Below are 27,860 nucleotides of genomic sequence, written 5' to 3'. Positions count from 1 at the left end.
AAGATGAAATAAATATGTTGAGCTGTTATCTCTATGTCTTCCTTTATTCACATGGACCCACTATTTAACAGTATCACTTACGCTTGAATTAGTAAAAGCAAGACCTAACATGAAATTCATGAAAGTGACCTTCACCCAGGACAGTTGGTTTTATACAGTCTGCAAGAGAACACCCTTTTTTAAGTTGCATAGGATGTTTGATTGAATTTAGGATATTTTTGGATTGCTGATTCCAAAAAATGCAAGCCAGCATCATGGCTTCCTCACAAGGAAGCTGTTTGAATTGGCATATAAGGTGACTATGCCATACCTCCAAAACTAGAGCCAATGGGGCAAAACCAATGCAATTTTTTAATTCAAAAACCCAAATATACCCCAAAATAGGTCTAACTTTATGACAACAAAATTTGTGTCGGCCCATTGGACATGCGGGAGAAAAAGGAGCAAGAGAATCTAGCAAATGCTAAACTTCCGTGTGCTTTACTCGCTACCAAGGCTATAGTGGGTTTTATTGCTCCAGTAGACCATTTTGGTTTCTAAAATGATTTTAAAAATCTTCCTCCTGTTGCAAGTGTGTATATGTAAGAAATTCTCACCTTGGCAGAGGTTTCAAACCATCCAACAAAGCCTCCATCTTTACAGAACTGATTCATCTGAGAAGGATTCTGAACACTGTCTTTCTTCTGGTCACACTTGTTAGCAAGTAGAACTGCAGGGATGGCGCTGCCATTTGGGAGAAGTACTTTACTGTCCAAGTCATGTTTCCACTTAGAAACTGCCTCAAACGTTGATCCTCTTGTAACATCAAAGACAACAAAAGCACCTACAGCTTCCTTATAGTACACTCTGGTCATATTGCCGAAACGTTCTTGACCTGAAAGATAAATGGTCAAGTATTACGATAGGTTGTACTCAAATATTTTTTTCAAGTCAGAACATTTATATTAATTCACTTCAGTCCTCGTGCTATTTCATACAGATAATCAAGGTCTGTGTGCATCCTGAAGACAGCAAGTCACAACAATCACACATCACTCTAGTGCGAAACATTATTGATCTAGTATTTTGAACTCCATGTGGGTGGGTGCTCAATAAAAATTCACCTTATGATTTTTCAGGATAGATTCTTTCATGCTTTTTGGGGAGCCACAAGTCATACACTTGACTTACCAAAGGTCACTGACACACTCTGTACAATGCAGGCTACAGTAGATCAACAACTCCAACACACCAAGTCAACTGGAAGGACAGAAAGCATGATCTGTACTCCTTGGGCCACAGTGTAAAGTCCTAGAGGCACCTGTCCATATATGGAGAATACAAAACTAAGCAGAATCATAGCAATGTCACTGCACACTCCAATAGGAATGATGGCCCACAGATCCATGCACATGTTTAGTACAACTTGGCACAACAGGGATTCCACTCTTGAATCAAATGAACCTACTGTGGAATTTTGTAGTTCTCCTTGTTTCACTATTGGTTCTGCCAAGATCAGGGGTGTCAAACTTGTTTCATACAGAGGGCCAAAGTTAGCATTCATGGTGACTCCTAAGGGCCAGAAGTAACATCAGTAAGCAGAAAGTGACATCCCTCGCTATGTAGATGGCCAGAAATAAACACTTTGTTCTCACACAGAAACTCATTAGCTGCAAATGACAGAAGAGAAAATGTGCAAACTTTGTTCATATCTTCAAGATATGAGTGAGTCCAGTTATCAAGCAGGGGGAGGTCCATTATAACAGGGGTTGGATAAATTGCTTCCAGGAGCCGCATTTGGCCCATGAGCCTTATGTCTGACATCCCTGGCTTAGATAGCATCGGCACATATAGACGACTGGTTCCCAAACTGGTGGGCTGTGACCCACCAGGGGAACCAGAAGCAGGGCATTCTCCCTTAAGGGGGAGCAGCCCTGCAGTGATGACTGTGACAGCACTATAGCAACTGCTGCAACACTGTGACCAAGTGGTTTTTTCACTTATCTGGGAGGCAATGCTGGCCTTTAGCAGGGTGCAGGGGGCTTACAACCCTCTCTGCAGTCCTCCCCACTGATCAGAAACCAGAAGTGGGCTCTGACTGGAGATAAACGCTGTTTAGTGCAGCAGGAGGTCCTCAGACTGTGAGCCCCCCCCGCCCTGTTGCTGGCCAGCGTTGCCCCCAGGTAAGTTGAAAAAACCCCTTGGTCATGGTAGCAGCACAATTAGCTGCAGTGCTGTCGCTGCCTCCATCTCCATCCCTGCCAAGCCTCACCTGGTTCTCAACTCCCCTGTAAGAGTTTGGGAACCACTGATATAGACTGTTCACAATGACTCATAGAAAGAATGCCAAATGTTTGACAATGGCCAGTCCCTGAACAAACACAGCCAACTTTTCTCAAATGAACAGAGAATGAAGTGTTCCAGTACTCAAGGCCACTTGATTCTTAACAGCTGCACAATCCTGCTCACTAAGCTCATGTTCATTTTTAACAATGAGGTGCAGTAGGAAGAGGAGAGATGAGCAGCCATTCACACTTTGTCATTACTACTGCCTAGAATCCTTTCAGCAGACCACTCCCTCCCCAAACAATAGAATACATTCATGACATAGCTTGCCAGTTACTATTGTTAACAGCCCAGTTTAAAAGTTATCAGGTTACCCGATTACCTGGTTATCAGGTATTTAATACAACAGTACACAGTTTGCTCAGCCCTTCTGTCATTAGGTCTGATAATAATGTTGCTCAAGTTGGATCTATGTGTGTTTGCTGAAGCAGTCACACTGTTGCAGCTTGTGCTTCCTACAGATAAAGCTTTCAGGGTCTCAGTATTTAGATAAGACCTAAGCTACTCAGATAACCAGTAGATACTACTGGTACTACTGATACTACTAGATAACTACTCAGATAACCAGATAACTGGCGGCCAAAAACTTGCTATGGGAAATATGCATGTTGCTGTACTCTTGGAATCAGGTCAAGGTATAGCACTGAATTTATACAATTTATAAAGTTTAATTTATTTTTTCTCCATAGCTATAACTTTCTTCTTGTTCACCTTTATTGTAAGAAGCAAAAATCATAATCCATGTTAAACAATTACATAAAGAGCTTACATGTAACAATCCCAAAAAAAGAGTGCCTCTGTATTCATGGTACTTCAGTTCCGAATCCCCCACCCCGCAGTTAAGTAAAACTGCATATTTGGGCAACTAGTGCTCCCAATCTCCAGAGGGTCATCTGAACCCAGCAGAAGCTGTGCTGTATAAATGTCCACAGCCTCTGCCAGGCTCAGGCTGAACCTTAGAGGCAAAAGCTCGTGAATTCCAGTTTTTCGGAAAAATTGGAATTCACGAGTTTTTGCCTCTAAGGTTCCGTTTGAGCCCTGCAGAGGTCGTAAACAAATATCCACAGCCTCTGCTGAGCTCAGACAACCCTCTGGAGGCGAGGGGAGTGAAGCTGGGCTCAGACGATCATCCAGAGGTGAGGCCTCACCTCTGTAGGGGTTGTGCCTGGAGGGCTGCGGACCCATTCCATGGATAAGCGAATCCATGGATATGGGGCCCCCCATACAGCAATACTTCTCATAATGCATAACAAGTTCCATTCTGAAAAGTAAAGTGCAGAACATCACTACAAAATACCTAATTTTAAATAGACAGGAAACATAAGTTGATTGGCCCAAAATGCACTGCTCTAATTGGCTAAAATATCAGCGTTTAATCATTCCAGGACAAAGAGCACTGTAATGGTTCAGCACTATGGGAAGTATTAGTATTAGTACCCAACATATAGGAGATTCTTTTCATGGCACATCCAAAAGTCATCTGCCTTCTTTACAGCCACTTAATGGTGTACAATTCCAAGCAGAAATGCTAAGTTCTGCTTGTCTAAACCAGAAGCCATCTTCCTTTGGGGAAACTAATCTGGACCACAACAACTCATGTTTGGTTTCAGTAGTTGAGTCTGTGGCTGGAGGGCCTAAGAGACCTTCCGGATGCAACCTGGAACCTCCAGCCACAGAATTTTCTATCTGTGGGGAGTCATGGAACAGATATCAAGGATCATAGAACAGACACCTGTATTAGATCCCTAGTCTTTGTTCTTCCCCTGCAGGTGTTTGCATTGCAAACCTAAGAAGATTTAGAATACCTTGCATTTTCATCTGGTTAGGGACTATAGCATGGTTGAAAGTCAAAAATCGATGAATGTCAAAGCATAGCTTTAACTAGCTTGCAAATTTATTTTGGCCAGCAAAAAGATATCAATAAGTACTGTACATAACATATGGGAACGCATGTGTAACCTAAACAGAAAGAAAAACATATGAACAATGCAGAAGGTTGGATAAAGTTGGATGAAAAGGAAAGTATGCGGACAAAATTTGAAACATGGTTACAGCTGAAAGTGTTTGAAAGAATGAAGCAATGGAAGTTAAGATACTGCTGTACCATCATCACAATGTTGATCTCATATACAGATTTGCATAGAGATGAGACACCTTCTATGCTTCTTGGCAGCATTATATAAAAATTACACCCTCTGCACCCATGCCTATGCACCTCTAGCTAGGGATAACTATGCATTATAGAGTCCAGGCAATGAAAGCTTTTGCCACCACCATGACTTGTCAAATCTGTTGCAGCAAAACTAAGTCTTGTGGTGGCACCTGAAAGACTAACACAGCTATGCCTGAGGAATTTATTAAAAGTTGTATTCAATTTGGCAGAAGTTAAGCTTCTAATTTTATATTCAAATGCTTAGTGAAGTGGAGTTAATCAGAGGAATGTTAAGCATTTTAATATTTTATTCAGAGACCTTAATGAACTTGAGGCAGAAAGATTTGTTCAATGTAGAGATACAAGGTCTGATTTTAAAAGGAATTCATAAAGAATTACAAGGAATCCAGAGATTTATGACCTATTTACTTGAATAATAAAGTATTGTATAATTCCATTAACGTGGGCAGCCTGACCAGCAATTAGAGTTTAAAAAAGGGACAACAGCAGCTTTCAGAAATAGTTATCCTGGCAAATAGCTATGGTATAGTATATGGAAAGTTTCAAATAGTGCTTGGTAATATATATTAAGTATAGGAAAATTGAACATGACTTTCATAGAACACCATTAGGATGCCAGACTTCACCATTCTACTTCATACACACTGCAGTATCCAAGAACCAATTCCTATGATAGTGCTTTGAAAAAAACACATCCTGGATGGAACTTATGTAAGGCTGAGAACGTTCCTTACACTGAAATTGTGCTGTTTTGGCTGAGGGCAGAATCACACTTGTTAGTAGCTGCCAGAGAAGCCCCTATGGAGCCTAACAGATTGAATACAAGAATAGGGATAAACAATGGGGAGGGGGAAGCAATCACTACCATTCCTGCTTAGGCAATTACTGGTGTGTTCCTTTTTCCACATCAAGACACATTCTAAGGCATAAGTGTCCATGCAAAGTCATGCCCTTGGTTTAATTGTCTGTTTGGCATGCTTTTCATAAAACATTGAGATAATAAATGACATTTGGTGTGTACATTCAGGACACAAGCCTATGTATCTGATTCAAACAAACAATCGTCAAGGGGACCAGTAAGGCAACTTCCCTTGAACTTTGGAACCTTAATAAAATGCGTTTCGTGTGCTCACAATTATTCACTTTGAAGTTTGACAAAGGACACTATCAGTTTCTCAGTGGTTTGGAACTAGGGGTGGACATGCTTATAAACCTTCACCTTTGGTACAGATTGCATTCAGAGTGACTTAAAGGCTGGACTAATCTCACCTTTTTGGAACTTTTCCCACACCCAAATCCATACATTGCATGCCACTTCTGCTGGTCCAGTGCCCAAGTTTTAATTACCACTCTAGTCCAAAGGCAAGAGAGCATGCAAAGTATTTATAGGATTAAAACCCCCACACATACTACCAACTTCATTCTTCACATCAAGGACAAAACATATCCCACCTGCCTAATTCTATAGTTCACACAGGGTTGTTTTTGGCTAGCTTGAAAATACTTGCCAAAATGTGCAAGCCTTCCTAGCTCCTTCAAACTACTTTACTACTTGCTTAACAATATTGAGTTTTCACAGCACTGAGAATCAAAATCCCAAAGACCAGAAGCAAATAGAAGGTAAGAGCTTCCTTGATTGATGTCCCCAGTACAAGTCGCCCCCTCCCCACCCCAGTATTAGGACAGATAGGCTGTACTGTCATATGGCAGGCTCTTTCACAGGGCATTTTCACTGGTTGCAACTTTTTCACTGTGAAATTCTCTCTGCAGATGTATGCAATAGCGTGGCTTCATCCAGCAAGCCCCATTTCAATTTAGAAAATTATTCAATGCTTACTGCAGTGAGTATCTGGAGCTGTAAGTTAGAACTTCCTGCCTGAAGTGGCTAGGAGACAGAGCTGTGTTCTGCTACTTTCCTGCTTCCCATCTTGCCTCTGCCATCTACCGACTAGACAGCCTCAGGCAGGCCAGTGGCATCGCTAGGGGGTGTGGGCTGGACCAGGTGATGGGCCGGGGGCAGTGACACCCCCTGGGGGGTGATGTGCTAAAATTGCGGCATTAGGAGCTACCCCGTCATGCCATACACCGTTGGATGCAGAATTCCCAGTAGAATGCAATGCAAAACACAGAATTGAAATAGCTCCTTTGGTTCAAACGTTATGGCCAAAAAACCAGAAAGAAAAAATGCATGGAGCCCTATGGAAAGTGAAAGTGAGCCATAATCACGTGTTTACTTGTGAGTAGGCGTACTTGCCATAGTCTGTCAGAAGGGGCAGGTTGAGAGGAATCCAACAACACCAGAATGGTCCTGATCCAATGAATGCAGCCCCAGGTCCCTGCCTCCCCCCAGCTGGGAGTCTATTGGGCAGGAGGTCTGGTCTAGAGGGTTGAGCCTCCGTTTGCCTGAAGATAACACCCGAAGGTCACCAGTTCGAGGCCACCAGCACCGTGAACGGTGAGACCTTGAAGCAGCTGACAAGCCTAGCTGAGTTATTCCACCTGCTCTTTGTCCGCTGTCAGCCTGTGTGGGAGGAAAATGGAGGCCAGAATGTGATACCAGATCATAAAAGATCCATCTGAAATGTTGTGGTTCTTGAAAGACAGAACCTTCTTCAATTGTAAAAATCCCTATTGGGATTTAGTATAGCCTGCCTATGTAAACCGCCTTGAATTAAAGTCAGAGGAGAAATCTGACAACCAAGAAAGGCAGTATATAAATACCTGTATTATTTATTTATTATTATTGAAACAAAGCCAAGTGGCCATATTTACTTGCAAGTAGGCAAACTTGCCTTAGTCCATCGGAAAGGGCAGGCAGAGAGGACTCCAAGGACATCAGAATGGTCCTCATCCAATGAATGCAGCAGCCTCCAAAAACACAAGAAGGACGTCCCTCCCTCCCTCCCAGCTGCCCTATTGAGCCCTATGGAAACTGAAGCAGCCTCATGGTCATGTTTACTCGTGAGTAGGCAGACAGGCCTTGGCTGGTGGTCAGGTCAGGCAAAGGGGAATGTGAGAACATCAGAATGGTCCTGATCCCATGGAGCTGGAGTGCAACAAATGCTCCAGAAGGCAGCCTCCCTCTCCCCCCCCCGCCCACTAAAAAGGACAACAAAGGCTTGAACTGGTATGGGGCATATTTTCTATTTTGCACTTGTAAAGCCAGGTGGGTCTTCATCTTGATGTGCCTGAAATAGAAGAACTTTAAACTGGGCACTGGGGAGGGCTGGAAATCTCACTGATTCTTTTGGGGGGGGGGTTATTGCAGGCAGGCTACAGAGTAAGCTCCATTGACCACTATGGGACTTACTTCAGAGTAGACATGCATAGGATTGGGCTCAGAGGCTGCAATCCTACCCACACTTTCCTGAGAGTAAGCCCCATTGACCACAAAAGGACTTACATCAGAGTTGATTCACTTGGTGGAACAGGATGGGCTCCCCCTTATTTAATTATTTCTTTTATTTTAATTTAATTATTTATAATTTTAATTTGCTTGATGTCACTTCTGGCCATGACATCACTTCCAATGGGTCCTGGACAGATTGTCATTCTAAAAAGCGGGTCCCCGTGCTAAAGTTTGAGAACTGCTGCAATAAGGTGTTAGTAAGTTGACATGGGTGTGTGTAACTACAAGTTTTCAAAATCACTAAAATCAGAGTTTGGAGGAATAATCCCATCATGTTATATATCAATCAAGGTGTAATTTCATGCAGAATGCAATGAAACATATCACATTGAAGTATCTGTGTTCTAATAAAAGGTACAGCCAAAAAACCAGTAGGGGCAGGGCAATGGCACATCACCATGCCTACCACCTGGGACACTGCCCCGCCCACAGCATGGGGTGACACACAGGCCTCCCACACTGGGTGATGCGAATCCTAGTGACACCACTGAGGCATGCAATTCCTCAGCCTCAGCTCCCCAGCTGAATAGAGGGATAGTACTACTTTACAGCAGTGGTTTTCAAACATTTAGCACCGAGACCCACTTTTTAGAATGAGAATCTGTCAGGACCTACTGGAAGTGATGTCAGGACCAGAAGTGATATCATCAAGCAAAAACATTTTTCACAATCCTAGGCTGCAATCCTACCTACACTTACCAAGGAGTAAGTCCCATTTACTATGATTGTTAAAAGAATATACATAGTAGCTTGTTAGAAGTACAGGTCTGGAACGTTTCCCCAAATGCAGTCACAAACCATGGTAGCATCAAGTCTAATAAATTAAAAATAAAATAAAGAAATGAATGGGGACCCCCTAAAATGGGCTCATGACCCACCTAGTGGGTCCCAACCCACAGTTTGAGAAACACTGCATTACAGGGTTGTTTTAAGGATCAAATCAACATAATTCATGTGAAGTCCTAAACAAATATTTAACCATTTACCAGGCTCTTCCATTGCTGCTATAGATTTCCATTATTTAGGGATGGATTTTATTATTTTTGAAACAGATCTACTGTAAGCTGCCTTGGAGGCTCCGAGTGAGAGCTACTTTAGGCTCCCACTGCAGGGACACCGCTGTATGCAGCATCTACAGTACAGGTCTGGCATGTCTATACAGATGTACTATGCATTGAATTCTTGGAATTCAGCATCACTTTCGGCCCACTGAGAGTAAGTAAGTAAGGAAATTATTCAGCAAGCCTAGTTTGCACATTTAGAACTGCAGATTTTGGCAGTCAACCATCTTAGTGACCTTGGACTAAAAGTGTTCCAATGTTCTATGAAATGCTGTGACAGATCAAGATAATGATCTCTGCAGGTCTTAAAAGATCACTGTAGATTTAAAGGGGTAGGAAGGCTGTTCATGCAGCATCTGGATTTAGATCCGAGTGATAAAGACAGAAGATATAATAGAACAAAAAAAATGCTCCACATTTGATATAGTACTCAATATGCTGCCAGATATTGCCACGAAGTGCTCAGCACAGGACATGGACAGAGCCCCCCACCAACTTGGTGTTAACACTGTCCAAGTATGCATTAAATTTACTGCAGTTGCAATTACTTTATAATAGTTCATGCATCATTTCTGACTGCTTCTTTTTGCAGTCTGTAGCTCTGTCATGCCTACACAGCCATATAGCAATCATAATACCAGAGCTATTACCACAACTCTTCACAAGCCCCATTTATTCATTAGCTACATTTTACTGCATTCCCCCCTCTCATACACGGAAGATACGATTTCCCCATGGCAAGAGCAACACACTATGCAGAAGACATTTGTTCACAAAACACAGAGATTTACTCATTTAGAGGAAATGGGATCTGTAGTCTTGCAAATGAAACATCTATACAAACTGGGTATACCTCGGATACAGTTAAATGGATAGTACAGTGACGCTTAAGCTGTTTGTCAGTAGCTAAAATTTGATAATTTTACTGATAGGAAGGTCAAGCACAGGTGTCCCCCATATCTGTGGACTCAGTATCTGCAGACTGTTATGCATGGATAACCCCCCCCCCCCACCCGTTAATGTTGTTTAAAGGCTTACTGTGGTGAAAATGTGTCTTCCTTTTACAAATTGTTTTAGGCATGCAATCTTATAGTGACAAGCAGGCAGGCTGCAAGCAAGCTGAATAAAAGACTAGACTGAACACTAATAGGAAGCAGTTAAAACTAAGCCAATTTTACCACTTTCCACATACCAAGTTACCATGAAGTGTTAAGAGTATCATTAACAGTTCACAGTCTTCTAAAGGAGCACTGTGTTTGCACAGGCACCGGACTGTGAAATCAGATTGATCTGACAAGCTACAAGCCACTAATGCAGGGGTCTCCAAACTTTTTGGCTGGAGGGCCGCATCAAACATCTGGCATGGTGTAGAGGGCCAGAAAAAAAAATTTAAATATGAAGTTTATATAAAATAATTAGAGATGCAACTTAGATAAGTGAATAAATGAATGAATGGGCTCATTCATTCAATCTCTCTGGCCATTAGAACACCCTAGAGATGCAACCAGAGCACAGCTCCAATCACGTTCAGTCAAGTGGGCCAGGAGCTTTGAGGAGACAGGAGGCTGGCTGCAGGCTGGATAGAGGCTCGCCACGGGCTGCATCTGGCCCCCCAGGCCGGGGTTTGGAGATCCCTGCACTAATGTATAGCTTATGACATAAGGGATAGAGAAGATAATACCTGCCTGTTTTAGCTGAACTGGAATAGAAAGAGACCAGTTATACCTGGGGACAGAGACTGTACCTGAACTGAATGGAACATGTGAATAACTGTCCCCAGGTGAGTTTACATATAAGCAGCTCTTAGACAGCTATTCTCAGTGAGGCGTAGCTACAACTGCAACATAACAAGTAGTGTTCAATCCAAACACCACCTTTTCTCATACTTCTCTTTTTCCCAGTTTGGCAGCCAAGGCTGCAGCATGAACCTAACAACGCTGTGCACTACTGTGTGGCATTTCACAGTCCACACAGAAGCAGTCACATAATTCTATATTACAGTTTCTAAAAATTGTTGACCTCTGAACTAACAACTGTGCTGCCTTTGACATTTCCATTTCCATTTCCTATCTGCCTGAAGAAATATGAAAAGGCCTCTAAACTTCTGGAGCAACACAGAAATACTGACAAGAACAGCTGGAGGAATGACCCTATTTGTGTTGTAACCTCAAGCAAGTCTATCTGCACATTTTCTTTTTAGGGACTAATGACGCTGCTACAGTTCCAGAAATCACTTGGTTTTTCTGTGCCTGGCATATCTTAGGGACAAGATGAGAATGGTTATTGTCTTGATGGAACAGTTCTATACAGATGTGCAGTAAAATCAAACAAAGATGCATGAGAACTATTCAAGCCCCTACTCTGGGATTTCAGAACTTAGTAAATATACAATACAGGTGTCCGCCACTTAACTGTTCACTTAACATATACAGAAAGATGGTGGTCAAAGCACAATAAAGATGCTCTTAATGAGGCAATTGTGTCTCCCACAGCCTGCAGCAGAGTATCTGTTTACACAACCAAGGAGCTCTTAATGCAAAGAGGCAATCTCCAGCTTGTGCAGCCAGCTAGTGTCTGGCAGGGAGTACACAAAGGCAATAGATTGAACTTAGTGTTCACTTAATGATATAATTGAATAATGGGAATCAGCAAACATATCCCCGTCATTAAGTGGTGCACACCAATATACACAAACCAGTTAACACCTTGCAATAGTAGGAAGACAGTGAACTCTGAATAAGTAGCCCTTTAACTCTAGTTCCCATTACTTTGAGACAATGCATAGTGTTGCTAATACCAGTTTCCTCCAATACCAGTTTCCTCCAATACCAGTTTCCTCCTATTTTTAGGTGGTAAAAAAATACACTTCCCGGGACAATTGCTCCGCTTTCACTGCTGAGGGGAGCCCTGCCAAAGGTCACACTGGGCTCCCTGCACCCCTGAGAGACTGCAGGAGGCTTGGGTAAGTGCACCCAAGCCCCTGCAGCCCCGAGCAGCATGATCCTGGGGATTGTGCCGCTGCCTTCCACCCGCCCCTGCTGCCTCTCACTCACCCCTGCAAGCACTTACAGTGGCTCAAACTCTCCATGAGAGTTTGGAAACCACTGCCCTAGACTCTTTGTAAAACTTTAAGCTAGGCTGATACAGCAATGTGTATCCAAATACAGAGAAACGGTACCACAAGGCCAGAAGAAGATCAAGTCCAATGTCTAGCTCTCAAAAGGAGGATCTTCTTCACTCATCAGAATTGTTGCCACCAGATCAATTCTTCCCCTCCAGTGTGCCACAAGCAGAAGCCAGCAAGCAAGATTCTTGCAGAGCAAACAGCACCAGGTGACTCAAACATGCACATCATACCCCAGAGAGCTGGTGTTTCAAGGCAAAAAAGCAAAAATGAAATCAGAGTGCTGCATTTAGCACATCAATTATTTGAAGGGAGTGAAGCTGTATTCTGGTGAGTGACACCAAGGTTGTTCAGAGGAAGTCAGCCAAAATATAATGGAATACAAGCTACATTTAAACTGCATGACCAAGTATTGAATTCTAGAGCCCTCCTCATTTGCTCACTTTGCATTCAGCCTGAACATTGGGGTGAGAGGCATGTTGACCAGCTATATCCCCCTGATCTCTCCACATTCCAGAATCCTAGGTGGTCAGATAAGGAGTCCCAGGGAGAGTTTTTCCTTACCTTGGCAGACAAGTGCTAAAAACAGTGGAGAGCAAGGGATGTGGCCACAGAAAGCATTGGCATGGCAACATGGTGAGGCAGTATACTTTGGCTCCCCCACTGCCCATGTTCAGGCTTGTATTGTATTGGCAACCTTCAGTCTCAAAAGACTATGGTATCGCGCTCTGAAAGGTGGTTCTGGCACAGCGTCTAGTGTGGCTGAAAAGGCCAATCCGGGAGTGACAATCCCTTCCACACTGGGAGCAAGTGCAGTCTGTCCCTGGTCTGTCTCCCCGGCTATGGGCCTTCCTTCTTTGCCTCTTTGCCTCAGACTGCTGGCAAAGTGTCTCTTCAAACTGGGAAAGGCCATGCTGCACAGCCTGCCTCCAAGCGGACCGCTCAGAGGCCAAGGTTTCCCACTTGTTGAGGTCCATCCCTAAGGCCTTCAGATCCCTCTTGCAGATGTCCTTGTATCGCAGCTGTGGTCTACCTGTAGGGTGCTTTCCTTGCACGAGTTCTCCATAGAGGAGATCCTTTGGGATCCGGCCATCATCCATTCTCACGACATGACATGTTCAGGCTAAATGTGGAAATAATGCTAAAACTATGTAATGGTTTCTCATTTCCACTGCTCTGGCAACACACTGAACTCCCACTCCTAGTAATCTAGTATTTGCGACAGTCAAGTGAAAATTATTCTTTGGACTCCACCCCACAATTTGGGAAGTAAAAATATATGCAGTTTCCAGGCAGTCTTGGAAGGTGACAATACATGGATGATAAACTTGCTGATCTAGTAGAACTGTCTTTTTGTTTGCTGTTAAATATTCCTTATACAAAATTAGACTGCATCTGAAAGGGCATCAGAACTGTGTGGGAGTTCTCTCCACCCCTTCATGAATCTGATGTGGATGAGTGTCATATCCCAATGATGCAACCCAATGGGCAGGGCCAGTAACATAGATCTGTCTCCGGTGTAGGGGAACCATGTGGGTCTTTCCTAAAGATTAATGCTTGGTGTACAGTTATGTTCATACAGCTGGCTCTGCCCATCTGCGTGCATCATTTATGCATTCGTGAGCCACATTTGACTGCACCCCAAATATGCAGATTCTATGAGAGTACGTGCATGTAACAAAGGCAGTGGTATAACTGGATAAGAGCTGTAAGCCATCAGCACAACAGATCTGTATGGAGAACTTAGCAGGTACTCTACATGCAAAATTCACTCTGCAACATTGCTGTCCCTTTGCATAGGTCAGAAGAGCCCTGTCCCCCATTTGAGAAACCAAGTTTCTACTTCATAAATATATGAAATAATGTATTTACATAGAAATATAGGGCTTTTTCCATTACATTGGCTGGGTTCTGACACAATACAAGGTCATGATTGAATCACAATTTAGCATGATGAGCATAAACCTTGGCTCATGTGTAAAAGGTAATAAGTTTACAGCTTTCATTTACAGTTTAACCAAACAAATTTATTGTTAGGACAAACCAGATTTGTCAGGTTCAGATGCCACAATAAGTCCTGCTTGCTTTAGAGAGCAAAGTTCTTCAAGTAAGTTCTACCCTTGCATGTGTTGCGGGAAGGAGAGAGGAAGACCACATGATCCCAAGACTTATGCTAGTAATGGTCAACCATGATATAACCCTAAATTTCAAGTCATGTCTGAATATGGCAATTTTCTGAGGTACTAACATTAGGTCTCTAAGGGCACAATCCTAACCACTTATGTCCGTGCTTTCCAGCACGGACATAAGGGCAATGCAGCTCTGAGGTAAGGGAACAAACATTCCCTTACTTTGAGGAGACCTCCGTGAGTGACACCCAACTGCAGGATGCAGCACACGTCCCACTGGCACCGCTATGCCAGTGCTGGAAAGCACTGACATAAGGGGTTAGGATTGCGCCCTAAGACACGCACTCAAAGATTTTCATCATGTGGTATTGGCAGAATGAGTAGCTACTCCTATAGTTTCCCCATTTCCCATCACTTCATTGCACAAGAGTGAAACCACAGCCAAGGGTTACAAGAATTGAGTGCTGCATGCATTACCCACTCTTGCTCTGGCACAGCCTCCTCACTCTTGCAAGCCCCACTGAGGTGGCTGGGTGTATTCAGGTACCAGCACACTCCAAAGAAGCAGGTGGTTACTTGGCCACAATCAAAAGGATTACTTTAAACACATGCAGAAGCTTGCAGGCACCCAGTGCAGACATATATCTGAGGAAAATGTTCATTGAGGCAGGGCTGTCACCATGTTTTTAGATGTATAATCTTTCCAGAATGACCTGCTGTGCAAGTTTACAGGAGGTGGTACAGTGATGAAACCAACACCACTAAGCTATCCCTTCCCTCCTCCTTGAAGCTTAAGAAAAAACACTCTGCTTTAAGGCATGATGTCACAAAAGGTACATGCAGCAACTTAATGCTCACCTGCCATACTGGAGATGGGGCAAGCAACTACTAAATCATTGTTTGGTTCACTAGCTGTTATGTCTGTCAAATTTATCATACAAGTTTATAACCACCTTTTATCTATGAAGAGAAGGCACTCAAGGCACCTTACATAACACAACTTTTAAAAAAATCAAAAAGCCACAACAGTGAACTAGCATTTAGAGAACTTAAAACAGCCAGGACTAGAAATACAGTCATCTGCTAGACAAATTAAAGGCTTTATAAAAAGAATAATCTTCAGGTAGTAGCAGAGTACTATCACAGTGAAAGTGAAACAAGCCTTCCAAGACAGGAGGCTTTCCATAATCTAGAGGACAACAGAAGAGGTCCCCTTCTGCAGCCTTGCCACTGCAGGAAACAAAGGGACTTCAATGACATCCTTGGAGTCTGAGGAGAGTCATGGCAAAAAGGTGGCTCTTTCAGTATCCTGGTGTTAAGCTGCTCAGCTATATAGAATGAACTGTGACCAGAAACAACCTGTACAAAAGATATACTAACTGAGTGATATGCAGCCCAAGCCTGCCCCCAACAAGATGTCTTGCCATAGCATTTTGTACCAATTGGAACTTCTAGTCTTCAAAGGCAGATCCACACAAAATTCAGATTCAACCAAGACATGTACAACAATGGACCGGACTGCCCTCTCCCACAATGGGGACCACTGGTATATCATCCCAGACTGGGCAAAAGCACTCCTGTCTACAGCCACCATCTGACTTTGCTACAGCAGTAAAGTCAAGTCGAGGATCATGCCCAAACCGCACAGACCTGGAAAGATCACATCTGAAACCCCATCCAGAACAGACGGGGATCCTATCCCTGAATTGTTTTATGCTTCCCACCAAAAGAACACGCTTCAGCTGAAGAGGGCTAATTAAGCTCCAGCTTTTCCATACTCATCCAGTGAACTACTGACACCAAATACTATCAAACCAACACAGCTTCCCTGGACCAAGTTGACAAAGAGCTGTTTTGCCCAGGGTGGGAGGGAAGCCACGTCTGAGCTGCAAGATGTACACACATCATGGTTTCTCATGTGGGATTGCTGCTCAAGGAGCACAAGCCTACAATACTAGACTCATTCTAGTATTCATTAGATTCATTAGAGTCATTCAAAGATTCATTAGAACATAGCTGAGGTCTCTTTCTCTCTGGATATTGGACTTTGCTTCTCTGTTTATATTTAAATAGCAGTCCAATACATTTCCTGAGAGGTTTAAAAATGGGCCAATAACTGGTGTAAGTATCTTTAAGTTTCCATCCACTTATTTTTAAATAGATTTTAATGCATTTTATTGTGGTCTGTTGTGTGCAAATGAGAGGCAGGGATCACTACACATTCTCAACACCATTCACAATGAAATGCAACAGCTCATTTTGAACCTCAAAATGCTGATGTACTATTGTATCTTCCTTTGCAGGAAACAGCTCAATGTCTTACAGGAGGTAGCAGCAGTATTTAACCTCTTAAGATAGAACTTTAGCAACAGCAGTCTACCTGCCACCTTAAATAATGGATTCAGGAAGGCATAAAAGGTGGGCCTGAAAGGGACAAACACTAACCTAGTTTTATTGTATAGGTAGCAACCAAAATGCATTTTAAGGTGTCAGGTCCTGTAGATGGCAATACAATTCTGCACCAAGACCCACTGCATATGCAGCCAGTAACACAAATGTGGTCATTAGAAGTCCTCTCAACTCCTGTACTGGAAATCTTAGTTTTTAGCCAATAGATTAGTAATTTGTTTTCTTTGGCTAGACACCAGAATTAAATTGCTTTTTAAAAGGTATTTTGTTTTAAGAAAGTCAAGTCAAGTCAAACTATGAATATCAGCTTGGAAACTTTCCAGATACCTAACCTTGACACACACAAAGGATTTGCTTCAGAAGCCTACATTTCTTTTTAAAAAATAAGCCTAAAATTCTTTGCTTGCCCCCACATTTATCTACACTGAGCAGTAAAGACAGCTGATTTGAGAAATTAAAGGAATGACTATCACATGTTCAGGCTACAGCATCGCACCCTTTTACTAAATGACAAGTTTTTATTAAGAGTCTACAAACATTTTGTTTATGACCATAGATATTACTACAAATCTTCCCCCCAACAGTGCAATTCTATGCATGTACCATCTCTTTAGCAAAGCGGTGATCTCAACCCCGCTGCTGCGCAGGGCCATGACTGCAAATTGCCCCCCCACCTGTCCTGTACATGTACGTGTTTCCTACAAACCTTTTGATCAACCACCTCCCATTAGCTCATTTCAGAGAGTAGACTTCATGCTCAAAGACTTGCAAACAGATAAACAGTAGTGACCGATAGCTCATGGGCCCCCCTGGCCCCCCCTTTAACTCTAGCATTTCCTTCACTGGAAAGAGCTGCAGTGGATCTTAGCTCTTTCAAAGAGGTACTACAATAGTTGCTTGTGTTGTATCACAGCTGCATATCCTTTAAAGGCGTGATGCCAGAACTTTGCCAGGGCAAAGAATTTCACCTGCTTGTTACTTTGACATCCAGTCTGGTTAGCTCCATACTGCTTTGGCAAGCCTAAAGGAATGTAACAAAGGATGATGGGCAGGTAGATACAGATGCAGTTAGCTATGCACTCCATTGAAATGGCCAACTATCAGAACAGTGGTCATAGAGGGGTTCTTTCTTGCCCCTGTGCTTTCTTGGTATGCTTTTTTAAATTATGGCATTTGGCCAACTGCTTCCAGAGACAGAATGCTATGTTGTACAGCTTCGTCTTAGAACAGCAATTTTTTTAGCTCTTCATTCTAAAAGCCAATGTTTTCAACAGGCATTAATTCCATAGAATGTTTACTACAACCCAAAAGAAGTTTTAATACAACTAATCTATTTCATAAGAAGAAAGTAATTAAGTAATTTACTATTCTTGTCATGCTTACAGCATGGATATGCCTACTAGTAAACGTTCACCTGTAGGATTTGTTATTCAAATTCAAGTTCTAAACTCCCATGTGTGCATTTGATTTGTACCTCTTACATTTATACAGAACAGTACACCTAGAATTCCCCCCTCCACATGCAATGCTTGAGAAGTTTCATTTTTCCCTCCATATATACTTCAGATTTAATAACTTAAAGAACACCATTCATGTACATAGAGCTCAACAACCAATGAGAGTACAAGCCTGAAGGGGCTTACAATCTAGATATTACCACGAGAAAGACAGAGGAAGAAATGGGAATGGAGCCAGGAGTAAACAGCGAAGAATGCACAATTGTTTTACTATGGAATGATTTTCAACCTTTTTCATTTCAAGGCACACTGACAAGGCACACCACACTACTGGAAGGGGGCTCACATCCTCCAATGGTCCTACTAATAAAAAACCCTCCCCAAATTACTGTGGCACACCTACAGACCATTTGTGGCACACCAATATGCTGTGGCACACTGGTTAAAACTGCTGGAATGGAGACTCAAACCTTGTGCCAAAGGCTCTACAGAAAGAGGGTTTTAAGACCAGATCTGAATGAAGGGGGGGCAAGAGTTCTAAGAGGCAGTTCCAAGCATAAGAGGCAGCAACTGTTCAGATCCTGACCTAAAAACATGCTTACTAGAAGTCACAGTAAAGTTAAAGTCAGTCAGATTAGCTGGTCACTCATCACGAAGGGCAGGTAAGAATTTTTCTGTCATCCAAATTGGCCACTGATTGCAGGCTTTTTTTTCCTACACCAGACTGGCAAGGGATGGAAGCTGTGTTAGTAGGTTTCATGAGTTAAAAATGGACATATATGTGACAGGAATCAAAAGTGTACACCTGTGGGCTGGGCAGAAATGGGTTAATAAAGTAACCCTAGTTAAACCCAAGTGCTGTCTGGTGACTTCGTTGAAGGGTGCAAGGGTAAATAGAACACCAGTTGCAGGGGAGTGGCAGTGAGATGCAAGTATCTTGTGGTCTTGTATGTGCTCTCTAAGGCATCTGGTGGGCTGCTGAGAGATGCAGGAAGCTGGATTAGATGGGCCCTGGGGGCTCAGGGCTCAGCCCCAGCAGGGCTCTTATGTTCTTAAATTCAGTAGAACATGCTTCTAAAGATACGGTTTTAAGATCTGATCATTTGGTTCATATGCAAAGTTCCTCACTTCCCAGCCCCAATATCTCAATATATCCCAATATAATGTTCATGGAAAATAAAGCCATAGCCATTTAGCTGATCACAACACAATGAACTCAAGGTCCATATAAACTGCCATTCCTGATTTCAAAAGTAACATGGGCTTTTCAAATTTGGTAGAACTTTTGGTTACCAACAATAGTAAATTAGCAAACTCTAGGTACGTTTATGCTATCTGTCACTGGATGTGCTTTTAAAAAGCATGTCACATGTGCGCATGAAGGAAATTTATCTCAGGTGCTGGGATCTAGTTTAGTGGTCAATGGTAAAGCTCAGTGCTTCAGTGGAGAATGAAGAGTGAGGCAAGGATGAAAGGTGCAAGCAAACAAACTTATTATGGGGGTATTGTGATAGATAGGGACAGACAGGGAATCAAAAGAAAGCAATTCAATATTTTAGCTACTCATACACATCCCCTGGGGGCTGAAGATAAGAATAGGCCCTCAGTTTTGCTGTACTTGTCGTAAGAAGTGACTAAACAGCCACTGGGTAGATAGGACTCGTGAGCCTGGGAAGGCAGCTCATCTGAGAGAAGGAAACTCTGACCTCAAACCTCCACTGCCTTGTGGCTACATCCAGTTATGGAAAAGGCTTCAGGAGTCAACCTCGAGGCAAAATCTGGAGCCGGAGTCCCTGAGGCAGTTCATGGCTGAACACAGTCACGTTCTGGCAACTCCTGCGACGCTGCTGGAACCAACCGTATTGGCCTCTGCCTTTTCATTGGACCATTTCAGTGATGTGGAGAGGGGAGATTTGCTGCATGGGTAACAGCCTATCCTCCATACCTACTTTACCCAGGCTTTGCGCACTGGAGAGGACACTCTGTTCCACAGCTACTATTCAGAGCGCAACACGATAGTCTTCCAAGACTGAAGGATGCCAACATACAGATGGGTCCTAAAATTTAAGGGAAACAAAAGAACCACCCTTAAAAGGAAAAGGTGTATGTAACTGCACAACCATGGGAAGGGGGAGAAGGCAAAAAGAACTAGGGAAAGTAGGTATGTTAACCAGGAGAAATGGGGGGAACTGGGGTTTTAGCATACAGGAAGGAAGGAGGAAAGCTGGGGGAAGAATGTAAGAGAAGGGCTCTTGAAGTTCAGACTGCAACAAAAGGCCAAGACTAGATGGCAAACCTGTAGCTAGTAGCCCCTGGATCAGACAAGAAATGAGCCCCATGGGTGAGTTAGCTGCTCCTAACAGGTACTGCAGCTGCTTGAAGGGAGTACACCTTATGCAACCCCCATGTTTAAGTTGCTGGCATTAGGGGAGTCTACCTAACATGGTGCACCTGGGGTGGGCCTCAGGCCTCCACTAAAACATTTTTAAAATAGAATGAAAATAACCACACTCACACTCAGGGAAAGGAACATGCAGCATGACATCAATTTGTCTGCACACAAGAAACAAGGAAAAACAGAAGGGAGCTGGTGGATCAAAAGCAAAGCTGCAAGGTTACCTGTCCTTCTGCTGAATGAGATGCACTTTGTTGCAAGGAAAGATCACATGAGCCATCTGTTCCAAAGCAGCGTATAGTGGAAAAGGGTTTTTGAAGCAAGCTCCAAGAGCAAGGCCATAACCCTAGCTGACAAGGGAGAAGCAGGAGCGCAAAGCTGTTCTCCTAGGAGAAAGGCATGTTGCAAGGCAGCCCGAAAGAACAACTGTCTCACCTGCACTGGCACAGCAGCTTCAGTTGCTTTTGGAGAAAGCAGCAGGGGAGAATGGAAAGGAACAGGAAAACAGACCCCTGAGGACTGGCTTGGCATGCTGGCCCTTGGATTACGAGTCAAACAAATGAATACTATGACAGCAAGACAGACAGACAAACAAGAGACAAAGGTACAAGGTAAGTCTAATGACCCAGTTTTTTTAATCTCTTGCTTCCATAGTTCTATGGAATCTTTTGTGGAGTGAGTTCATCAAAGAACCTGCTTTTGTGGCTTGATGGTTTATCCCTGGCCGTAAACTGATCTTTCCACTGGCATTGCACCTTGCCGAGAATGCAGTAGCTAGCTCAGGACTGCTTAAATAGCATGGCTCTTTGAATTTATCATGATTATGTATTTTTATGGTGCTTTTATATTATTATGAATTTGTTAGCTGCCTTGAGCTTTGAAAAAGCAGGACAGAACTATTTTAACTAAGTAAATAACGTTTTTTGCTCCAAGTCAGAAAGCTCTTAGGAGGTGGCTTTTGTTCATAGAGTGAAGTGTGCTGTGCATGCAAGATGCAGCCACCCAAGGACTTTTCCCAAAGATCAAGCAAGGCATCTTTTAAGCCTGTCTTACCGGTGAGGGAAGAAAGATTATTAAGAGTTGAATATGGCCTTCCTCGTGGCCTATAAAACTGAGGCCTCTTGCCATCAGTCCTGGGTCAAGCTCTTCTGGCAGACACACAACCATTGTGAGCTATATAGCCCATGTAAGTTTGTTCATTGTGTTCTTCAAACATTCTAGTTCCAATATTTCAAGTGTTTTCTATAGTTGTATCACTCAATCTTTATACTGTTCTATTATTGGGCTAACATTTCTGGAGAAGTGATTATTAACTCCAAAAATCTCTAATATCCAAAAGTGATCCAGAAGTACCTTGTTCAGTGTTGTTGCTTGCTAGTTAGATTGCCCTCTCTCCATTAATATGCTTGTGCTAGAGCAGAGGTTTCACCAGGCACCAGGACACACGTTTAAGTGTCCCTTCTGGGACCAACCTAGTTTGAGACTTAAAGAAGTTTCACTTAACCAGCAACTCAAGCCTGTTTTTAACCTTTTTACTATGGTGGTGGGCCTTCTGGAGCATTTACTGAGCTCCACATTCATTTGATTGGGACCATTCTGTTGGCAATGTGCTTCTTTTGGCCTGCCCTTTGAAGTAGGTTGAGGCATGTTTGCCTGCCTGCAAGTAAATACACACAGGCTGCTCCACTTCACTTTCCATAAGGTTCAATACATCTTCCTTGTCAGCTTTTGTCATTTTTGTGACCCACCAAAAATTGGGTTTTTCGACTCACCAAAAAACCTACAGTCTGGGAAACACTTTGCTAGACTCTAGAGTACAAATGCATTCAACTAGCTTGGAAAAAGCTGACATGTGCCAAGTTAGTGAGATATAAATATCTAAATTCTGTTTAGCAGAACAGAACTAGGTCTATCAATGTGCTCCGTGCTTCAGAACAGACTTGCACCAGACTGACTGCATTTTTGTTGCATCACTATGAGAATGTCTTGTCAATGCTGCTGGCAGATTCAGTAACATTTTCCATTCGTTATCAAAGCAGACAGCAAGCACGCTAATAAGACTTGATTGAAAAGAAGTTGTAAACCACAGATAGAGCTGCAAGCTAAAGTAACCAAATCCACTATCTGAAGATTCATACACTGTTCCAAAATCCCCTCAAACACCAGCTTTTGAAGAGAACACACAGAAAGGCTGCAAAAACAAAGGTTTTGCAACAGTCTATCGATCACTAAAGTCGCATACATGCAGATAAATATGGGCATATGTCATTTTCCTCTGTTTGTAACACAGGAATTACGAGTCATCTTTTTTAAAGTTCAGTTATGCTGGTTGTATAAAACCCACCACACAAATGCAGAGGTTTTCATCTTGTCAACAACTGGGACCCACCTCAAGTTCCAATCTGAAACATAGGACTCACCACCTTCAAGAGTCCAGCTAGTGTGAAAGGTTGCCAAATGAGCAGCCATGCTCAATAATCCCTCCAAGAGGTCCATGCCACTGCACAGACACTTCAGCAACATTTCCAGATGCACAGCAATGTGCAAAGATTGGCTTCCCAAGGCTTTGAGCTGTGTGATCACACAACTTAAAAGCAACAGTGGCCATGTTTCCACTTCCTGCCCAGGGACAGTCAATCACCATGGACTACAACCATGCCATTCTCCTCCTCCTTTCTTTCCAGGTCAACTGGAAGAAGGGGGCAGAGTGTTGCATGGCATCGGCATACACTTGATTTTGAAAGGCAAAGGACGACAGAGGAAGCAAACCAAGAAGGGAGCAGAAGGACCGTTACAGCGGGGGGGGGGGGAGAAGATGGTTAGGAGGGAGACTGAGGGAGTCCACTGGTGACTGGAAACTTGGCAAGAACAATCTGTCCCAAGTTTCCAGGGGATGTACCTCATTTAAGACTTCCAGTGCTGGCTACTGTTCACAAACTGTGCAGTCCTTGCCTGTGATAAACAGCTGCTGGGCCTCAAACAATGGAGCCAGATTAGCAAAGTTAGGAAGAGAATGCCAGGCCCAGACCTGGACTGGCAATTTGGCACAATGAGTTTTTTCTCTTGCATTTAGTACAACATGCTTCATATTTCCAAAGGCAGAGGAAAATGAAACGACAGTTGTCTCAAGGAAAAGAGGAGCAAAAGAGACTATTTAAATAAGTTTAGAAAATGGGAAGTCTACTTCCCTTTCAGAAGATTACATTTAGCCAGGACAGTGAGGCAACAAAAAGATATGTTACAGTGAGAGCTCTCTGCAACTTGCAATTTATCACTTGTTTGTTCTTGATGAGAAGGTGGGTGGAAAGCAGCCTTATGTCAAAATCCAATTTTTAACAGATTGCCACAGCTCTGAAATTTTGTAAGAGTACACTAGGCAACAGACTACTCACTCCCAACTCCTGCACAGTCCCGACAGTTAACAGACTCCAATGGCATCTTCCTTCCCTCCCCCCACTTGAATAGCTTAGCTGTGTGGCAGGCAAAATTCAACAGGTAATGTCAGTCTCCAACACTGACTCCACCTCATCGCTTGAAAATTTGCCTGTTACCCGACTGTTGAAAGCAGGAGAAGAGGGTCTCTGATCTTCCTAGACACTGAATGATGGGATGGAAAATGCAATGTTTCTGCCAACACATATAAAACCCTGGCCTCTGAGCGGCCCGCTTGGAGGCAGGCTGTGCAGCATGGCCTTTCCCAGTTTGAAGAGACACTTGGCCAACAGTCTGAGGCTAAGAGGCAAAGAAGGAAGGCCCATAGCCAGGGAGACAGACCAGGGACAGACTGCACTTGCTCCCGGTGTGGAAGGGATTGTCACTCCCGGATTGGCCTTTTCAGCCACACTAGACGCTGTGCCAGAACCACCTTTCAGAGTGTGATACCATAGTCTTTCGAGACTGAAGGTTGCCAATACAATAAAATCTGAACAAAGGTTTATTGGGCCTTAGGGCCTCTATTTGCACATTTTTTTTCATGAATATTTCTTTTGAAAATATTTATGCTCCACCCCTTTCCCAAAAGTCTGAGGCAACTAACACCCTCATTATAAAAAATACAAACACAAACATGACAGTAAAAAAATTATTTTAAAAAGCTTAATATAATAAAATCAGGAAAGTCTTGATAAAAGTTCTTTAAACTGCTTCCTCAAGTTGAAAATTGGAGTAAGCACAGCAAACCTCCTGCAGAAGGAAGTTCCACTGGGACAGGCCCACCATGAAAAAGGTTTTCCAACACAACCTGTGGGCTGCACCTCCAACAACCAAGGGAAATAAAAGAGGCCCTTTCCAGACAATGGGACACAGTTTTGTGTGTGTGCATGTTTTCAGGTATTCTAATCCTGGAATAACATTTACATAATAAAATAAGGATAAAGCCACATAGCATTGCAGCTCTCAAGTACTGTATTCACATGACAAAAGGAGGCAACTGCATTCTTCACAAGACAGTGCCCCCTTGGACAATACATGGGCAATGGGTGTTATTCCAAAAAGCCCTGCTTGCATTTATGAAGCCCAGTCCCCCCCAACTCAGGGTGGTATACATGCTAGCCTCTACTTCCTCCCTGTAATACCACCACCACCCTCTGAAGGACATTAAAGTGAGAAGCAGCAATTAGCCCAAAGCCACCCAGGGAGCTTCCTGGCCAAGGAGGAACTTGAAAACACATTTCCCCAAATCCAGCTCAATCAAATGGCATCACACTGGCAGTTCTTTGCTGTTTGTGCAACTTTAATGTCAAGTTTATGCCCAAGAATACACAGTCATGACAAATAAAACACTACTTCTGAGCATATTAGGAGTGCCTCCCCTCCCCACCCAGGGGCAGATCCAGTGTTTGTGGTTGGGGGGGGGCCATAAGCACTGCCAACTCCAGAGCCCAGGTCAACCAAGAAGGTAAACTTGGGCTCCAGGTTGAACTTGATGTAGCCAAGGTGTGCTGGGTGGGCTCCTGTCTGTTCTTGGAGCCCAGGCCTACAGGTTGGGTGGACATGGGCTCCCTCCTGGACTTGGAGCCCAGGTGTACCGGCTGGATAGACCAGGGCTCCTGTTCCAGCCAATGTCACAGGCACCCGCCCAGCCTGGTGGGCATCCTTGCCTGCTGGCAGCTTCGTGGGGCAGGCACCCACGTACCCACCCCGCTCCTGCCTGAGATCGTCCCAGGAGGCCCACAGGTCACACACCTGGGTCAGAGACAGGCACTCTTCAGAGAGACTGACCACACTGCCACTGCCCCTCCTCACCTGCGATGTCCCAGAGCTGCAGCCTGACCAGGGTCTTGCAGTCCCAGTTGAGGACCTTGAGGGCGAAGTCCACGCCGATGGTGGCGCGGTAGTGCTGCGAGAAGAGCTGGTGGACGTAGCGCTTGATGATGCTCGTCTTGCCCACGCCCAGCTCGCCGATGACCAGGATCTTGAACAGATGCTCCCGGCTCTCGGGCGCCCCGGAGGCGGCGGCAGCGCCTGCCCTCTCCCCGCCAGCCATCCTCACGCTGCTGCCCCGGCTGAGCTGCCCACCGGTCCTGCAGCCGCCCCAGCAGCTCTCTCGGGCGCGGAAAGGGAGCCACAACCACCTGACTGCAGTCACAGGACGCGGAAACTCCGGCAAGTTATAAAAGTCCTGCGAGGGCGGAGCGGAGGAGGAGGTCCCGCCGCCGCCGCCGCTCCAGGCCCGCCCAGCCTGGCTCCGCGGCAGCCGCTCCTCCCTCGCAGGCGCAAGACGCCCTCTGGCCCGAGAGGTGCGGCGGCAGGCAGGCAGCTGGTGGACGGGCACCTGCTCCAGAATCAGGAGCCGGAGGCTGCAATCCTGTCCATACTTACCTGGGAGCAAGCCCCATTGACTCGAATGGGACTTACTTCTGAGTAGGCACGCATAGGCTTGGGCTGCAATCCTGTCCACACTTACCTGGGAGCAAGGCCCACTGACTCTAATGGGACTTACTTCTGAGTAGACATGCATAAGCTTGGGCTCGGAGGCTGCAATCCTGTGCCGACTTCCCTGGGAGTAAGGCCCATTGAACACATGCACGGGATTAGGCTCAGGGTCCCGGAAATGGGACTACCCTCACCCTCCTTGCTGTTGGGGATTGGGCTTGCATGCTCACTCCTCGCCTTTCTACCTGGTGACAGCCTCAGAGGTGAGAGGAAAGAACCCCTCTGGATGTGCCAAAGACCTATCTAGTCCAGCTTCCTAAGAACATAAGAACAGCCCCACTGAATCAGGCCATAGGCCCATCTAGACCAGCTTCCTGTATCTCACAGCGGCCCACCAAATGCCCCAGGGAGCACACCAGATAACAAGAGACCTCATCTTGGTGCCCTCCCTTCCTGTATCTCATAGTGTATCTCATAGTCAAGCGCTTCTTTCTTTGCGGTACACACTTCTGCTGGGCTTCTATTACTGTTGTTTTAAACAGCTTCCATGCACTCTGGAGAGATTGGACCCTCTTTACCTTCCCTTTCAGCTTCTTCCTAACTAGCCTCCTTGTTTAAGGGAAATCCGCCCATTGGAAGTCAAGGGTTTTTGTGTTAGATTTGTTTGGCGCTCTTCCCCCGACATGCATGGTGAAACTAACTGCAGCATGGTCACTGTTCCCCAATGGCTCACTGTTCCTCAATTTACCTCTCTAACCAGGTCCTGAGTGCCACACAATACTAAATCTAGAGTCACCTGTCCTCTGGTGGGCTCCATGACTAGTTGTTCTAAAGCACAGTCATTTAGCATGTCAAGAAAACCAGTTTCTCTTTCCTGACCAGAGCTTGAATTGACCCAGTCAATGTGAGGATAACACAGGTCTGCAACCAAAAAGCTGTTTTCATAATTTTATCTGATTCTTATATTTTTTGGTGCGCTGAATTCGAAAATGACCACCGTTTTTTCCTGGGACGTTAGGTTTTTTCACAATCGAAATGTGCCTTGGTCAAACAGGTAGCTGGAAATCGCTAAATTTCAAATTCATCATACTTGGGGGGGAAAAAAACTGAACATGGAAAAACAAATTTATTTTCACTGCCAGTGCTCCCAAAAACATGAAAATACATGTAAAAGCAAAAATTTGTTGATGGAAGGTACATCTTTTGCATGGTACAGACATCGGGAAAAAGACTTTCTGTCTTACTTTTTTCATGAGGGCAATTTGGTGTTTTGCTCTGATTTAGAGGGGTTGATGGCTCAGTTCCACATTGAGTATGATTCTTCTGAATGGAGGCTTTTCATTGACTCTTCCAAAAGAAGCTTAAAAGCAGTCTTACTTCACAATGGTGGCCGTTATGCGTCCATTCCTGTTGCTCATTCGGTGTACTTGAAGGAGACTTATGAGAACTTGGAGTTGGTACTCAAGAAAGTGGGTTATCAAAACCAAAACTGGTTGGTATGTGG

At 44.1% G+C, this 27,860-nt stretch overlaps 1 protein-coding gene across 1 annotated transcript in view; it reads right to left on the bottom strand.

Moving 5' to 3' along the window:
* The window catches only part of RAB32 (RAB32, member RAS oncogene family), a 35,409-nt gene extending 9,359 nt beyond the window's left edge, over positions 1 to 26,050 (bottom strand). The window contains exons 1-2 of the mRNA XM_066615463.1: positions 25,727 to 26,050; positions 597 to 874 (exon numbers count right to left, since the gene is read on the bottom strand). Coding sequence (XP_066471560.1) covers positions 597 to 874; positions 25,727 to 25,967 — 519 coding nt within the window. The 5' untranslated portion in view covers positions 25,968 to 26,050. The remainder of the gene's footprint in view (positions 1 to 596; positions 875 to 25,726) is intronic.
* Positions 26,051 to 27,860: the final 1,810 nt, after the last annotated feature.

This window comes from Tiliqua scincoides, chromosome 1 (genome assembly GCF_035046505.1).
Source record: "Tiliqua scincoides isolate rTilSci1 chromosome 1, rTilSci1.hap2, whole genome shotgun sequence".
In the NCBI taxonomy this organism is placed as follows: Eukaryota; Metazoa; Chordata; class Lepidosauria; order Squamata; family Scincidae; genus Tiliqua; species Tiliqua scincoides.
The sequence above is the reverse complement of the archived record's forward strand: the minus strand, read 5'-3'. Positions and strand labels throughout refer to the sequence as shown.